The sequence below is a fragment of the Electrophorus electricus genome, chromosome 6, assembly GCF_041902795.1.
Source record: "Electrophorus electricus isolate QZ-2024a chromosome 6, ASM4190279v1, whole genome shotgun sequence".
NCBI lineage: Eukaryota > Metazoa > Chordata > Actinopteri > Gymnotiformes > Gymnotidae > Electrophorus > Electrophorus electricus.
The window spans coordinates 26,432,944-26,451,871 of record NC_137502.1 but is presented as its reverse complement, the minus strand read 5'-3'; the positions used below and the strand labels follow the sequence as shown (position 1 = coordinate 26,451,871).

At 43.2% G+C, this 18,928-nt stretch overlaps 1 protein-coding gene across 1 annotated transcript; it reads right to left on the bottom strand.

Annotated features, from left to right (window-relative positions):
* Window positions 1–11,585: 11,585 nt before the first annotated feature.
* On the bottom strand, window positions 11,586–16,024 carry cyp1a (cytochrome P450, family 1, subfamily A). The gene is made up of 7 exons (XM_027021200.3): window positions 15,929–16,024; window positions 14,488–15,377; window positions 14,247–14,373; window positions 13,440–13,529; window positions 13,090–13,213; window positions 12,918–13,004; window positions 11,586–12,526 (listed from the first exon to the last, which is right to left on the bottom strand). Exons 2-7 carry the CDS (start codon window positions 15,325–15,327, stop codon window positions 12,217–12,219), a joined length of 1,578 nt encoding a protein of 525 aa, XP_026877001.2. The 5' UTR covers window positions 15,328–15,377; window positions 15,929–16,024; the 3' UTR covers window positions 11,586–12,216.
* Window positions 16,025–18,928: the final 2,904 nt, after the last annotated feature.

Sequence of the window (18,928 nt, the reverse complement as noted above, 5' to 3'; positions counted from 1 at the left end):
CCCACATCTGTCGCTGCAGTTGAGTTCTTGTATATGCGTAAGCCAATACCACAAAAACACTCACCAGGAGGAAAGAAAAACAAACAAAAAAACCCTTCAAATCCTTTTGACTGAAATGCAGGGTCCACTGGTGTCAACATAGGGACTACAGTGACCTATAGTAACCTACACCATCATATAGGGCCAGCTGTTGGACTACAGTGAGCTGCAGTAACCCACACCATCATACAGGGCTATCTGTTGGACTACAGTGACCGACAGTAACCTACACCATCATATAGGGCCATTTGTTGGACTACAGTGACCTACAGTAACCCACACCATCATATAGGGCCATCTGTTGGACTATAGTGACCTACAGTAACCCACACCATTATATAGAGCTAGCTGTTGGACTACAGTAACCTACACCATCATATCGAGCCATCTGTTGGACTACAGTGACCTAGAGTATCCCACACCATCATATAGGGCCATTTGTTGGACTACAGTGACCTACAGTAACCTACACCATCATATAAGGCCATCTGTTGGACTATAGTGACCTACAGTAACCCACACCATTATATAGAGCTAGCTGTTGGACTACAGTAACCTACACCATCATATCGGGCCATCTGTTGGACTACAGTGACCTACAGTATCCCACACCATCATATAGGGCCATTTGTTGGACTACAGTCACCTATAGTAACCCACACCATTATATAGATCTAGCTGTTGGACTACAGTGACCTACCGTAACCCATACCATTACATAAAGTTAACTGTTGGACTACAGTGACCTACAGTAAGGTTACACTATCATCAGGTCCTCCAGGGAAAGAAGAACGGCCCTCCCAAGGAAGCAGGTGACTGCCAACACAACCCTCCTGACAAAACCCTCCCGAGGGTCCATGCCTTCTCACCAACCATGGCACCTCCAGCCGCACTTACGCCATGTGCCAGCCATGCCAGGTGTCTCCTTGGTTGCGGAGAACCAAATTTGGCAAGCAGAATGGGTAAGTACACAGGCGTAAGCTGATACCTACAGCGCTGAGCTCTGGCTACGACTGCCATAGGGGGAATAAATTGTGTGCGTGCTTGTTTTACAAGAAGTCACCAAGCATCTGCCAAGAAAGTAAATTTCAGTTATTTTTAGTTTACAAATGAAGATAATAAATGTATTATCTGAAGATGGGAAAAACCTTAGACTTGCACTCAGAAGGGAACTTCCAGGAACAGGAAGATATCCTGTGGGGTGAAATCAGAAAAACAGCAAACTTGCACGCTAGCAAAGATGATAAAGCTCTGCCTTTCAGTACAGAGTGGATTGTGTTTGGTCGAGGTTCTGGAGTGAGCTCTTCCTAGTCTTCACAAACACCTAACGCACGTGCACAGTGTGAAATGTGCTGTGTGCTATCGGCTGTATCGTATAACAACGGCTGGGAGGGGATCTCATGGCTCCGTGTGCAAGGCTAGACCCCCACCACCGCCCCCCCCCCCCCCCCCCCCCCACCACCACCCAAACCCGGTAGTTGCGTGCCGGCAGCCTCGCGCACAAGAATGGGCACTCAAAGCACAACAACACGGAGGAAGAAGCGGCACGGAGAACTGAAAAATCCAGAAAAACCTGGTGTGCAAGCACGACCGTGCCGGGCTCTCACGCTAGCGCCAAGCCAGTGAGAACGGAGCAGTCGCACGCGAGCGCCCCAGCCTCAGCTGGCCCTGCAGAGCTCGCACGCGACTCCAGACACCGCCACGCAATGCACGTACGGCAGCCGCACGCTCCGCTCACCGCTTCCTCCAACTGCACACACACACACCCGTCTATGGTCTCGGGCCCATTCGGGGACAACAGAAATTCTTCTCGGGCCTGGCGGACTGCAGACCTTTCCATGTCATACTGTGTTATATATTTTGTTTTACTGAGGTTTGCTAACAAGTTGGAACAAGCTCAGCGTGGAAGAAAAACATTTACCTGCGACATGCTCCGAAAAGAGCCTTGTGCAATGCATGTGCAACTGATTGGGATAATAGCTGTATATTCGAATATTGCCCACCTGTTGTGCCGCACAGGGATGGCACGTCCCTGGCACTTTCTCCTAGACACATAAAGCTGGCCGTCATGTAATGGTCGCCCTGGGGCAAAAGAATGCCCTTGCAGGGGAGACCCAATGGCCCCATTCTAAAACTGTTCTCTGCATCCCACCCCAGAGCTGGGCTGTCTGTGCTGTCATTTACCCCACGCCTGGTTGGCTGTGGGGCGCTCGGCTTCCGGCTCAGACCGGCAAGCTCTCTCAGCTGGTGGTGATGTTCTACTGGCATCTCAGGATCTCCGTGAGGTCAGGACCAGTTCCGTAGTCACATAGCAAATGTCATGATGAACAGGCCCAGGTAGTCATGACAACCAAGCCCAGACAGTCATAGAGGAGCTGTCACCACACATCTCCCTGGGCTGCCAACAGACGGGTGCACACACTGTGACTTTATGGCTCTGGGTTGCTTGCATAGTCTCGACGACCAGCCTTTACAATGCCAGTACTGTTCACTGTGCACAGCTATGGGTTGGTTTTTCACACAGAGATTAAGCTTAAGATAGCAGTGTACCGAGTTTACACGCATGCATACAATTGCATATACACACGCACACATGCACACACACACACACACACACACACACACACACACACACAGAGTAATTCCAAAACAAACTGGTCAGGAGTTAGAGTGACAGCTCATTGGTCTACAGGGGAAATGTTCTCATAGTCCATACACACACACACACACACACACACACACACACACACTCAGACGGGACTGACAAGAAAGGAAAAATCTGTCAGTCAGTCCTGACACCTCCCTGATGCATAGCAGTCCTTTACAGGAAGCACATGGATTAATGAAGCAAGGGGCATCCAAATCCATGCAGTACCTTATGTAAACTTCCCAGGTTGGAAAGTGGGAGGTACATTTAAGGAACTTTTTGGCACTGGAAGAAAGAGAAACAGACAACATTTTAACTACCCATCTGTGGTTGGAATAATTTCTTCTAATAAAACCATCAAAATACTTTAGTAAGTCCAAAAACCCTCTGTCGTCAACTCTCACGCAAAGATGAATGTGAGATAAGTGCTGAAGACAAGTGCACTCATCAGACCCTAAACATGTTCCTTGATTGCACACATGCACACACATGCATGCCTACACACACACACACCTGCATGCACACACACACACACACACACACACACTTGCGAACACACACAGGCACTCTCACCTGCGAACACACACACATGCACACTTGCAAATATACATACATGCAAACATGCATGCACACACACACACATACACACACACACACACACATACACATACCTGAAAACATACACACACATAGACTCACACACACACACACACACACACACACACACACACACACACACACACATACCTGAAAACATACACACACACACACACACACACACACATACAAACATTTTGTGCCAGCGGGTGGGTTGCGTGTTAAAGGCTTGCCCAGCCCCTGGCACTCGATCTGCCCAGCGCGTGGGTAGAGCACTGACCCTTGACCTACTGCCAACAGATTAGAATTTAAAAGAAGGTAAAAGTAAACACATCTCCCAGAGTCAATATGTCCTGTACACTTCAGCTTGCTAGGACTCCCCACACTTCCTGTGCAGGAGGATGGACAATTTCCTGTGGAGCGAGGGAGAGAGAGAGAGAGAGAGAGAGAGAGAGAGAGAGAGAGAGAGAGAGAGAGAGAGAGAGAGAAAGTGGCAGAAAGAATGAAACTGTAAAAGAAGGGGAAGAAAGAGAAAGTCATGGGAGATAAAGATAGAGAGGGGGATGAGGAAAAAGAATGTAAAAGCTGGAGAGACAGAGGGGGGGAAACAGAGAGGAAACATGGAGGGACACAAAAGCACGTAACACAGCTCTTGCATAACCTTTAGAAACAGACGCAGCACGAGTAGGAATGTTTATTGATCTTAGTCACACATACACACACACTCACACATTATAAAGAGGAACTAGGGTACAGGCCGTTAGCACGCTATGGGAATCTCAGGGCAGCAGGACCGCCTTAGTCCTCCTATCAGCATTTGTGAGGAAATACCAATACCAGCTGAAGATAGCCCTGTGTGTGTGTGTGTGTGTGGGTGTATATGCGTGTGTGTGTGTGTGTATGTGTGTATGTGTGTGTGTGTGTGTGGGTGTATGTGTGTATATGTGTGTGTGTGTGTGTGTGTGTGTGTGTGTGTGTATGCGTGTGTGTATATGTGTGTCTGCACATGGGACACCGATGACCTTGACATGGACCTCCACACTCCTCTATTTAAAAACTGGCACCTTCTGGTCATTTCTACTAACCTACTAATTAACACAGTTAAACGTGTAGAGTTCTCCTCTAGAGTACTGGAAATACAATACAGTTCCCTAACACATATTCACCCACACACATACACATACACAAAAACACAAACACACATACACACAAACACACAAACACACAAACACACACACACACACACACACAGTCCAAAATAACAAAAATCACAAAAATAACAGAAAAAATGACAATAAAATTAATTACAAAACAAAATGCAAAGGTAATTGCATTTCTAACCATTTTTTCCATATTGTAATCTCACTTCAACATGCCCAATAAAAAACCTCTGAGTTACATATCACTATGTCTGATGTACACATCATTGCGTCTGATGTACTCATCACTGTGTCTGAGGTACACATAATTGTGTCTGAGGTACACATCACTGTATGTAACAAAAAACACACTTTTAGTTTAACTTGTATGTCTAGAATCTGCCAGAAATGTCTATTAAAAAGGAATATCTGCTGCTGCTTGAGAATGTATGTAAAACACACACTGCAAGTGAACCATGTTTGTTGCACTGGGTTCATACAAACGATCAAAGTGAGATTTAAAACCTAGCTGTATAGTTTTATTTTGCAAAGTAATATTTGACTTTCTGTTTTTCTGTTTCATTAGTTATTTCAGTGGAGTGTCTGCATGTTTTACATATGAACAGTTTAACTTTCAGGTTATATAGAGGCTAGCTGGCTAGCATTACCTGCTAGCACTAGCAAGCCAAATCAGTTCATGTGAGTAACATTATGTTGCATGTTAGATATAAATCTATTATAAACATGAGCTCGTACACTTTAGACGTCATTTTCATTTTTATGCAGAAACATTTCTAATTACATTAACAACAAATTACATTGTTTGGGATTAGTTTCCACGGTTACTTTCAGAGCAGTACAGTTTTATAGTGTTCCTGAAAAAATAGATTTTTTTCTTCCTATCAGACAGCAATGATATACAAGCTTTGTATCATGATATTTTTAATAGGCTGATATATTGTACCACCCTTACCACCCTAAACCTCACTCACTTACCTGCTGACAAAACTGCAAGATCCAGGGATCAAGACAGGGCTCACTGCTGACAGTAATCTATGTGGTTTCACATTTCTGTCTTTCATGTCACACACAGAAAAGTTAAACAAAGAGTCCTCCAGTTCGTAATGCCGTGATCGTGAGAGAGGCTGTGTGTGCGCGCGTGTTTGTGTGTCTGTGTGTGTGTGTTTGTGTGTGTGTGTGCCAAAGCAAGCTGAGTACACAGCAATTATGTTATGTAAACACAAGACACTGAAAGCGCACAGCGGTTGTTTGAATATAAAGATTACGCCGCAAATCTGTGCTTCTTTCAACTTCCCATAAGGCCTTCGGTGTCTGAGTTTAAAGTGTGTTGGATCAACAGCATCTCCCTCACTAATGAATGGCATGAAATCATGTTGATATATGCAGGCAGCAGAGCCAAACCATGACACAGTTGCGCTCTGATTCCCACTGTGATTACTTGTCCTGGCATTATGATTTGGGCTTGTGGGCTTTCACATGTGAGGGCCTGAACGACGGCGCCTGTGAAATTCACTTCCGTTGACTAATAAACACCTTCGGTGTGCAGAAGATGAAACGCAACAGTTCTAACTCATTTGCATGGGTGCATGTGATCTAATGACAGCAGAGTGCCAACCCAGCGTTTGACCCTTGACTTAACGTGGGGACTGTTGGGAATGCAATCAATAAAAGGAAATGCATCATTTTTAATGTTTTACTGTGACTTGTGCAATATGTATGTGAACAACGTATGTAAAGCTACCACGATAATTTGCAAACAATAATTTGCAAACGCAAACAAAAAATGAAAAGCAAAACCACTTATTTAGCTGGAACTCCACCTAAATGTCATACATCTGAGGGCATGCAGGAACACCAACCCATCTGCCAGTAGGTAAAAACATTAAATTAAAATATGAATTCTTTAATGATTTTAAAACCCTAAGGCTGGCTGTTAGGATGATATGTTGTCATTATCACAATAAATTTTCACAAAACACTTTCTGATCATGCTCCAATTCTGGTGTGTAGACTACTTAAAAACAGCATGTTTCATTAAAAAGAGAGCCTGTAAGCAACATATATAAAAGCAAAAATAAATGCAAAGACAGAAGTAGTTAGTGTCATTGTATTTGTTTAGTTAGGAGTTTTCCTTGTGGTTCTATACCTGTTGAATACAAACATCATTTTTCTCATGGTTTTTCATAAGCTTTCAAACGTTTTTTCCAATGCATTGCATCTGTTCCAGCTTGTTAAGAAGTCTCAGAAAAGTGAAATATGTATTGCAAATTGCCAATATATAGTTAGAAAATAGGTTCACCAGCTGAACTGACAGTGCGCATTAACAGTTTAACAGTGCATCACAGCTACTTTCATCCAAAAGAGTAGATTCTGTATGACCATAACAACTTAAACAGAATTTGCCAAACACAAAGGTTTGCTTCAGGACATTTCTTTGAGAAACTTGTTTTTTTGTGTGTGATTGTTTTGTTGTAGTTGTTGAACATATACTTCACTGTCTCCTTCACACTCTTTGAGCACAGTGGTCCATCCAGCCTCAGATTGTTTGCAGGTGGTTCCACCTTAGATTCGTATCTCCAAAAGTGCCCTCCTTGGTACACTTCTCTTCTGAAGTGTTGCACCAGTGCATGCTTAATTGGGGGGAGAGTTGCTGTATTCATTTTCCTTTCTTTGTGACCAACTCAAGACAAGCTCCATCAATGCTAGTGCTCCATAAGTAATGAAATGCATTATTAACAATACACACAATATTTACTTCTTCTATCAGATAATGCAGTCTGCGTAAAAGCGTTTGCACAGTGCACACTATTAGGTCTCTATGTAGCATTCATCACCTGCATGGTCCGCATCGGCACCTATACCATGCATCACATCATGACCTGGGAGTGCTGGGATGCAGGCACCTACTATCCTGACCACACGCTCTGCTCCCATGCTGGTGTAATGGAAAATCACATTGCATTTGTGTCACAAGAACGTGGAGCATTCAGTCTCTTCTCCAAACTCTGTGCACGTTGCTGGAACATCACAACAACCATACCTAGTATAATCTGCTAATTTGGCTTCTGAGAAGAAACATTCTGTTGCCGGGCAGATTAGCTAGCAGGGAGCAAAACAACTGCAACCCTCTTGCGGTGTTTTTTTGTAATATTAAGAAGCGCAGAGGGAAAAAGGGAAGCTGCTTCTCCCTTACAGACACCTCGTTTGTGTATGTAACTGTGATGCCCTCAGGCTGAGACAAACAAGAAATTAGATTTGCTTTTGCATTACCCACCATGTTTGGCTTGTCATTATTAGAGAACTGGAGATTTCCATCACACCTGTATCAGTCTATAGCTGTTCTCAGAAACCTTCTGTACAACTCTGTAGGGACCACTATGAACAAATACAATCGGCGGTTTCACTTCAGGAAGAAGCGAAACAACGTCCTGATCCCAAGGTTTCCACCAGTTGGTTGAAGACCTCGCTCATAAATGGGGTGCCACAGTCTGATATCAGGTCCTTGAGAGCATTCTGATGGGCAAACACATGGCATTGAAACTTACTTGTAGTGTCCTGTGGTCACTCTAACTGCACTCACCTCCGTCTATTTGCTGCGATAGTCAACTAACACCGATGTATGCATTTCCAGCCGGCACACAGGGCAACACCAGTCGCTTCCTGTGGTTTGCTGGCATGCAGTGGCACTATTCCTCTGACTTGATCGGTCAGCCAAAACAGCCAACCCTGCTGGCTCTGGGAATGCTGATATACCTTTTTTCCTTGTGCAAATCAGGAAGGATGCCCCGAGGAAAGAGCTTCCCCAATTTCCGGGAAAGAGCAGCAGTCAGAAGCCTCAGTAAAACCTCCCATAAAATGTTGGAGAGACAATCACCACAACATCAAGACAGGCAGCACAGCGTTTGTACACATGGTATGCCAAGTCAGCATTCATGACCCTTTGAACTGTGGCAGGTGCATCACATCTCCAAAAGAGCACGACTTCAAATTGGAATCACCCACCATGGGACGCAGAAGCAGTTTTCGAACTTTCACTCTTTTCCAGACTTACCTGCAAATATCCTCAGGCTAAGTCAACGGTGGAAACGAATTCTCTAAATGCTAGGATGTTTTAACATTTCATTAACTCCAAGCAGTGGAGAGAAATTCTTCACAGCAGTGAAGTTAAGGCCCTTCAAATTGACACAAGACCTGGGCTGCCTGATGACTACTGGCACTACCCATGTTCCTGAGGCTGGTTTAATGATGGTCTCCTCTGGCATTATTTGTGTATTGGCATCTCAATAAGTTTCTTCCTTGGTGAGAACATGTGGCATGTGGTATGTTGACTGACTGCATCATCAGTCTCAGTGCAATTTTCTGCCAGTTTGGAGCGATCAAGGTGGGCTGTAAACAACCCCTGAACATCAACAGTGTTTGCAGTTTTATTTTCTGCTCAAAGTTCAGTGAGGATTTACCTTAAAAAAAAAATGGCACTTGCTTTCATCTATGAGCAAGTCAAGTCTGGGTTATCTGGGTTCTCCAACACAGAGACTGGGAATCTCCCATGTCCAAAACTTGATTTGTAAACTTTGACACAAAATAGAGGTATTCCAGGAAACAGAAGATGGAGTGTCAGAAGTTTTTTTTTTTTAAAAGCAGCTGACCACGTGATTGGGGGACATAACATGAGAAACATGACTGGCTGTTTGATCACCTAATCCGCAATTTATTGTCAACTGAACACATTAAAAAAAAAAAAGCCAATCAAGATAATTACTTAGACATGAATCGCACAAGAAAGATCTCACAAATGTACACTGTACCGTTGCCGCTGGCCCGAGTGCCGATGAGCGTGGAGGCGCAACAGTGGCGCTCATACACAACATTAACGAAGTATATGACTTATACGTTTAACTACTCACACGCTAAAGTACTATTTAACAATGACCGCACACACATTTTACATACATCAGCGAACAAACAATAACCAACACGACCAACCCCACTAGCAGAGGTTTAAATAGACACAAAACCCAAGACGTTAAACCCCGTGCAGGTGCGTCCTATCACGGAGGGCGTGGCTACAAATAGGGTGAACCCCCATGCACCACCTGACGGGAGGGGGGCGCGTCCCGTGACAACTTTTGTTTCCAGGCTCAAAATCCAAGGGAATGAAGTAAAAGCCCCAAATACCCCCCAGGAGAGAACAGAGCGCATGGTGCACCTTTTCGCTCTGTAAACAAACACAAGCTACATGACACGTTGACACTTCTGCAGTTGTATAACAGTCACGGGAGCCATTCACTCAGTTAGAACCATTACAAAAGGGGATGAGATAGGAAGACTGAGGGAATTAGCCTACTACGATCAAAACATTACCAGTCATGACAGGTATGGTCAGAAGTCAGACAGTGTCAGAAAATGTAGCCTAAGAATGTGACATTAACAAACAGAAGGATTAAGCTTTTAAAACTCTACATGGCATGCATGAGACAGACATGATATAATGAGGTTTAGCCTATAGGTTCTTAGATATTGTGGTTTCCTTGTCACTATGTTACCATGAACTATTGAGCGATTTATAATGTATAATCTGTAATTGTAATTCTTGACCATCAAAACACAGGGGTAGACATCATCTTTTCAATGTTATCATGTTTGGGTCAGGAGATATGATGTACATTACATAATATATGATGTACATTACATATTATATTATGAGGGGCATTACATAATATGATGTATCTTATATAATATGATAGAATGTACATAATATAATATAATATATATTATATAGTATAATATGATGTACAAGTGTATGTAATTTCAAGCTTTTATGAAAAAGTGAACAGCACGTGGTGTGAGATCTCATCAGTGCTAAAGGTGGCCAGAAAGAAAACATGGCCCTCTTTAAAGTTCTCCTGCACTGTGAACATAAACATAACTGAGGTCATTTGCAATTGGCTTCCTTTCTGGTTTACTTTCTGAGCTACCTGTCTCACTTTCTGAGCTACCTATCTCACTTTCTGAGCTACCTGTCTCACTTTCTCTTGCTAATAGCTCTTGCTATTGATAAATCTAAATATTTTATTTAATAATCAGTAACATGGTCATGGAAAATTGATAACTTCTTTGAATGTATAACATAGTAACTGTTTTACTTAAAAATAAGTCCCTTAACATAGGCTAACAATGTAGCTAAGGGTGCAAGTTAAATGTGATGCAGTTGTTTTCAAAAGTGTGTAGTTTTGAATTAAAATAAAAATGCAATGATCTAATGAAAGAGGGCAGGGGAAGGAGCACCCATCACTGCACTTCAAACACCCATCACTGCAGTTCAAACACCCACCACTGCAGTTCAAACACCCATCACTGCACTTCAAACACCCATCACTGCAGTTCAAACACCCACCATTGCAGTTCAAACACCCATCACTGCACTTCAAACACCCATCACTGCAGTTCAAACACCCATCACTGCAGTTCAAACACCCACCACTGCAGTTCAAACACCCATCACTGCACTTCAAACACCCATCACTGCAGTGGAGCTCTTCTGGATTGGGCAGCCACACACTTACATGTCGTTAAGTACAAGGCAGGCCTAGATGCTTCTAATAACAAAGTGACTGATGATTACACATCATAAACTGGCCATTCATAAACACTCCAGACACCAAAATAGAGGGAATGAACTATTTGTTTCTCTCAGTTTTATTTTGTCATTGGTTAGAGATATTAAAAACAATATAAACAGTACAAACACTACAATTATTACTATATTTTTAATAATAGCTTATTTCTTTACTTCAAATGTTATACCTAAATTTAAATTTGCTTCCTTCATAAAAAGTGATAAAACGAAATGAGAGCAAAGAAACAAGGATGTTAAAATGCAGTGTAGCAGATCTATCAATACCTAATGCTATTTATCAAAGAGTATTGATAAGTAAAGAAAGTCTTGATACAAAACTTCAATACAGGCTGAAACAGTCTGTCAGTAATGCCAGCATATGGATCACATTTTGGGACAAAGCTTAATTATTGCAAAATAACTTCAGCGTTTTTCAAATAACTGATTGTGTACATCATGTAACGAAAATGCAAGACATAAAATATTATCTTGACATTTTTTTGACTATAGCAGGAGGACTGCCAAGACTGTTCTAACAGTACAAAAACATTAGAAATATCACATAATAATCAGCACATTTCTCTACTTTTTGAAAGGACGTTGACAAGTTTGTTTCATTTGATCTAACTTAGACTTAGTAAGAAAATTATATTTGTACATTATGGAACAAGCTGTATAAATCATTTTATAGCCACTGCAGCAAAACCTGAAGTACAACCACAAACAGCTAATAAAAATAACCATGAGCCCCAACCGCACGTGTTATAAACGTCTCTAAAATACTCACTACTGACATAGTGTAATTACCAACTTAATGTGAACTTTACAAGATTACAGACTTCTCCTCTTCTATCAGACATTTGCCAACATTCTAAATCTGGATCTGTTTTCAAACATTACATCAGTCAATAAACTGTCAGCTATCACCGACAGCACTATGTTACAACTATTGCCACACTCAGGAGACGTTTAAATGTTAAATCTCCTAAAACAACAGTGTCTATACCAGTGGGATTCAAATTTCGGCCTTAAATCTAGATCTGGTCCTGGATTTAGCTGATTAAATGACGAGTGTAACTGGTCGGGCACATTTTTGCCACCCCTGACTCATGTGTAAAGGGAAGGTGGACAGTCTGGAGGGCAGCTGGCAGGGGTCCTTACACCGCCGCCTTGGCATCGAGCACGTCTCTCGGCGCGGACTGCAAAAGGCAGCGCTTATGCTTCATGGTGAGGCCATACTCTGGGGTCATGTCTAGGATCTGACCAGCCGGGCTACTAAACTTCAGTCTCTGGATGAGGATGGCGAGGAAGAGGAAGACCTCGGAGCGGCCGATGGTCTCGCCCACACAGCGTCGCTTGCCCAGGCCAAAGGTTATGACCTTCTCGGTCTCCAGCTTGTTGAGTTTGGTGCCGTCAGTGCTGAGGAAGCGGTCTGGGTTAAACAAGGAGGGCTCCTTCCACGTCTCTCTGCAGACACGAAGAGGCTTGATAAATTTGCTATTGGGCTCGATCAGAAAATGAAAAACAGAGGCCAGCAACTCTCTTAGTTCACCAGCTCCCTCTACACGCAGGACGCTGCTATCTGAGCTAGCCACATGGAAGTCAGCATTTGTCTGTAGGCTGTTTGTAACTCTAAGCAGAGGAGATGTTCCTATCCCTGGGTACTGCTGCATGTCCTACTCAAGTGCACAGTGACACAGTGACATTAATTAAAATAAAAAAAACAAACACATTTTGTTTTAGCCTGTTAGTCTGTTTTAGCCTGCACATTACTACTGGCATAATATCAGGAACATCTCCACGCTGCTTATATACTGAGCCATCTCATGAAGGAATGATAAAACAATGGCCAACTTACGGATCATGGTTAATCTGCCACTGGTTGATGAACACACACGTGTCTTTTGGGATGAAGTATCCGTTGAGTGATGTGTCTTTCGTGGTGCTGTAGAAGAAAGTATGTGTTATTGGCTACTGCTAAACCATGGAGTGTATTAGTGGAAAAGTGTGTAAATATGCGAGTGACGCACCAGTGCGGGATGGTAAAGGGCAGGAAGGAAGAGTGACGGAAAATCTCCATAATAAAAGCCTCGAGGTATGGAAGGTCGTTTTTGTCCGCCAGGCGGGGTGTGCGGACCATCCCGACCTTCTCTTCTGCAGAAGTGAAAGCGGAACTTTTGCTGACTCATTCACGGACACACGGCTTTGTTTCATTGGGTCACTGATTAATTAATTAATTAAATCATTCATTCATTCATTCATTCATTCATTCATTCATTCATTCATTCAACAGAGGATGCATTTGAAGATGGAGGCTTGTACGTGGAACTGAGGTGAATCTTTTCTGTTCTGCCAGTCAGAGATAACGTGGACTGCTTACTCAGCTCTTGGTGAAGTCTCTCCTGAATCTCAGGGTAGGCCACCAAATACACCACAGACCAGGACAGAGCAGTGCTGATTGTGTCAAATCCTGGAGAGGTGGGAGTGCAGAGATACATGAGCATATGGATATTTCCAAAGGGCTTAATTTTTCAGTGATTTTCTGATTATGTCTCTGTTTGATCCTATACTGTTTTTGATTTGTTGACTGTCTTGTGTCATTTGTTTAATATATGGGTTATGAAAGGCAACCTTGAGTATAAGAAAGGAGCTACATGAATTAAACCTATTATTATTATTATTACTGAGAAAAAGCCAATGAGTCATCAGATTCACATGAAGAATACACAAATTCTTCACCTACAAGTATGAGTACAAGTAGAAATAACCTATATAATAAGATTTAAAAATGACCTTAGTATCGTAAGTAAAAGCATAATTAAAAGTAAAGCATATATGTACCACATTGAAGATAAATGCGATATTTGAAGGTGAGTATACTTGTGATTACTTTTCTGCCCTAAAATTTAATATGCTTAACTAAAAAAAATCATTAATTAACAAACATTCTTCAAGATCAAGTTAACGAAGTTCTTAGCATTATGAAGATTTTGGAAAGTGCACCCCAGTATCTTGCAGAGTGTTTTTAACCAAGCGTTTTTAACTAAACAACTGTATATTTGAAAAAATGGTACTTAAGTTCAGTAATATAATTGTATCCTGTGCTATGGCATATTTTCTTTGCAATATCATTACCACCAAACCTGAAAGTAATATTTTTACTGGAAACACTTGTCTACGTACTCACCGGCCCCAAAAAGATCATTCACTATTCCCACAATCTTCTCGTCAGACACCTGCATATTAGAGTTCTCGTCCAGCTTCCTGTCTTCACAGTGGTCAATGAGGGAGTCTGTGATATCGCGAATATTATTCTGAAATGGTGAGGGAAGATACAACATAAACATACCTAAATCAATGGACACATATCGTGCCAAGCACCACCTTTGACCAAGCCACCCACCCACACACACACTGAGACCACCGACCTTGTCGTAGGTGTTGTAGTGCTCTCGGACGATTCTCTGCATGAACACATTAAAGCGGTCATTGATGTGGACGAACTTCTTCATGCTCTTGCTGGGAAGGAAGCGAAGGAAGGGTATGAAGTCGGCCGGGTTGCCACTGCCGGCGACCTGGTTGAAGTCGTTGCTCAGGTTCACGATGCTCAGCAGCTCCGTGTCATCGTGACCATAGCGTCGGCCGAAGCACATACCGCAGATGACGTTGGCCACGGACACGACGATGTGGCGGAAGGGGTCGAAGCCGCTGCTGGTCGCCGTGACGACCTGCAGCTGCTCCACCAGGTAGGTGGCCTCGTTGGAGATGTGCTCCTCCAGGGCGCAGGTGTACAGGCCGCTCGGGCTGCGCAGCGTGGCGAACGAGCGTAGCGCGCTGTGCGCCAGCTTGCGGCGGGTGCGCCACACGCCCGCCTGGTCCGTGCTGAACGCCAGGCTCTTGCCGTCGTTGATGAAGCGGAAGCTGTACAGGTCGGGCCGCCCGGAGAACTCCTCGCCCTGACGGATGAGCGCCTGCCGCGCCACCTCGCCGCTGCCAAGCACGACCACAGGCCGCATGCCAATCTGGATCTGGAAGACGGGGCCGTAGCTGGCGCTCATGGACGTTAGACTCAGGTGCGGGTTGTGGCCGAGTTCCAGCACATTGCCAATGAGGGGGAGGGGCTTGGGGCCTGGCAGGGGCTGCAGACCCTCAGGGATTCTAACACGCATCAGCCGCAGAAGAAGGTACACGGCACATATAGTTACCACGGCCACCAGGCTCTCTGAGACAGAGATGGGGCCCAAGAGTGGTAGAACTGCCTGTGGCATATTGGAGATGCTTTCTGCAGTGCCCTTAGCAGTTAGCAGACAGAAATCACCTGTGAAAGACATGCCAGCAAACAGGTATTGGCATCAGAGAGAAAGTGAAAAAGAGTGAGAGGGAAAGCATTTTAAACATTTATTCAGACAACTACTTGATTAGTGAGGTAATGTTGTGCAAAAAAACCAAAAAACCAAACAAACAACCCTCCCCTCCCCAAAAAAAAATCCAACAACAACAACAACAACAAAACCCTGACTTGTTTGGGTTTCAAATTTGTGGTTTGACCTAACAGCAATTTATTGATTTATTGCGGTTGCATCGTTGATTGTTCTGGAGGGCGTTAATCAGTGATAGAATAATGCGGCGCGCATTCTTTGTAAAGTGAGCAGTGCACCCAACTAGCGGAGTCATCAAAGCTTATTGTCGTCTCTGGTGTCTGACCGGCGGCGCAGAGCGCACGCAACCCTTGGATACATTCCATGTAGTAAATCGCTTAAAGGGACAATAAGGAAATTAAACACTTTTTGGAAAAGCATGTGCAAAAAGCTTTGGCTGTCCATCTAACTCCGAAGAAATTTGCTGCAGAGGAAAGTGTCACAAACTTACCTTAAAAGGCGAGACAAGAACGTCTAATTTGTGATGAATGTATATGCTCAGCGGATAGTATGATGCCAGTGAGTTCTGTCAAGTGCTGCAATACGTGAACGGATAAAACTTTTATAAGGATGCCCCCCGTGCTATTGGCTGCTCTCTGGGTGACGAAAGCGCGGCGGAGCTTTTAAGATAAACGGCGATACATTGTGAATGGCATATATCGGCGAGGAAATATTTGAGATCAGTTATTTCATTGCCTAAAGAGAAAAATCGCATAAATAGCCCTAGTACAGAACCAGGTTGTTGCAAAAACTTGTGAACTCTAAAATTCATATTTCTGTAAAATAAAATATTAAAATATCGAGTTTGAAACATATATCTATACACATACAGTCTATGGTTCGAAACGGCATAGTGTAAACGACATTCTTCTTTAAAGAAAATAATTGCTACGACGGCTTACAAAATAGTATATGTAATTTAATAATAAACAAACAATTAAATAAATAAATAAACATACAAGCCACTAAATATTTTGCAACATAATAAATTATAATATGTTGCATTTGTGGATTCTGGGCCAAATCATATGACATAAGGCATTTTTAAAAATATAAAAATCACTTGTTTAAAATGTGTTTATTAAAGGCAATAATAGTAGGGGGAAAGAAAAGATAAGAAAAAAATGGTAAAAAACAAACGATATGGAAACAGCAAGAATACGTGGTGTCTAAAACTCCTGTAGCATTTCGGGCACATTGAATTTACGTTTTAACTACACTACCCACAATGTTTAGAGTGCTTCATTTGTTTGACCTAATAAATATTGCATAAATATTTGACAATGAATAAAACCGGCGTGTTTTGCATTGGTTTGTAAAGTCATGTTCCTCCTGGCAAGAACTCCTTTATTAAGCAACAGGTTGAGATCGCGTGCAAAGGCGTCTGTTTCGGGTGGGGGAGCTTCAGGCCCCCGGAGTGCATTCTGAGGAGTTTCCCTGACAGTTTGATAGATCTCACTCACGGCAAACGGGAAAACCTTTACATTTATTTTCCTCCAAAACCACTACTTTTAGTGTTTTTGTTTTACTGTTTTTTTTTTTTTTTTGGTTTTATTTTTAAGGTGATGCCCTTAAATTACATATTAATAATTTGATGTAAGGTAACCCCTCTTTCCCTCTTGCGAAGAGATTCATCGTTTTAGAAATGCGTCACGCTTTGAAAGACTCGCAATAAACTGGCCCAATACGATCGCGTGCGTGCACCTGCGCGCAGGTTAAAGATTGGCCAGGTTGCGTGAGAGCGCTGGGACCAAAGCACTCCGCGTCCCAGCGCGCGCCTGAGGATGCTGGGAGGGGAAACGCTCTGGCTGAACGGGGATGGGAGGGGGTGCACGGAGTTCACAATTCACTCATTACTTACTGCTGGGACATTTCAAATGGAAATAGCAATCCTTGTCTTCGGTTGCAATAAAGCCCTGGTTAGGCTACGTTACCTAAGGAGTATAGTAAGCTGCTCTTTGCGTAATATAGAACACATTTCAGACATTCGTGATGATAAAACCAACTGGGTTTTTTTTTGTTTTGTTTTGTTTTTTTTGGCTAACTTTTGCTCCTCCTATTTTTTAATCACGGAGCTAAAAAACAAATCTGTCAAAACAGCAAAAGCTTTTGCTACGATAGATGACTTTCGGTTGGTTGTGTGCCCTAATCAAACTGCCTACTAATAAATACATTTTGCTAACCTCCTAAAGAGTTTCGGTAGGCTGTACTAAATCATAAATTTAATAAATTTGATCAAAACTGCAGAACACAGAGGTGTTTCCATGGCCTTGACCTACTTATGAAGAAATTGCTCTAGTGATTGCAGATTTACGTGTTTTTTAAGTTACTCTTAAAATGCCTCATCATTTAGCTCGGAGTCAACCTTTCGCGAAATCACACTTCAGCTGACACATAAAGGTTTTCCTGGACTCCTTGAAATCAGTGCAGTTATATGGTACACGTTTCCACCCTGTAAGTCTATACGCCTCCAGCGCATCGAACTGCACTGCATCACTGCGGTGCTGGTGTTCGCGTGAGAAAGCGGAGTTTTCGTTCAGGGGATTGGGACGGACAGTCACGCGAAGGTAGCCGCTGCAGAGACACGAAGGCCTTAAACTTTAAGAACAACGCCAGCGCGAAGTGATAAATCTTGTCCTCTCCAGTTGGTCTCGGAGGTGCCAATATTTGCGCGCTGCATCTGGTGTCTCAGCGAAGATCCCGAGTTTCGGTATTATGCGATCAGTCAGTCATGCAAGCGGCTGCCGAAGTCAATCACGTAAATCCACGTTACAGCAATAGCCACCGTCTCACGCGGGAAACTTTGCGTGCGAACTGGAAGTGGGCGATATTTTGGATTAAGGATTTCAAATTAATCACGAAACCAAGAAAGCAAGATAATGGTGGCATCAGCCAGATCAACCACTATAATCCTCTATAATCCACTATAATCCTTTCAAAAAACTGTAATTCTGATATATGAAAATCTGAGAGTGCTACACGTACAAGCCTAAAAGCCAAAACGGTCTGACACCAGTGATGTAAGTGCACCACGCGACGACGTGCCGCTGTAAGATTTTCTATAGCCTGTAATGAAGGCATGCCCTAACCATAGTTTACTAAAGTGCTTCACGTATATGGTGTTGTAGCACTAATTAAATAGGTGGGTTACTTTAGGTCAGTACGCATGCGTCATAATCTTTATGTGTGTGTGTGTGTGTGTGTGTGTGTGTGTGTGTGTGTGTGTGCACTCCATACGTAGAGCTGGCCCAAACATCCACTGTGCCTGGTTTACTCTCAGTTCACGTCTCTGGAGGAACCTTCCTGGGAGGTTCAAGATGTAAATCAAACACATGTGATAGCACATGCACTCTCAGCACGCCACACTGGAGCACCCGACGCACTGACCCTATACTTCAGGCGTATGTGTGTGTGTGTGTGTGTGTGTGTGTGTGTGTGTGTGTGTGTGTGT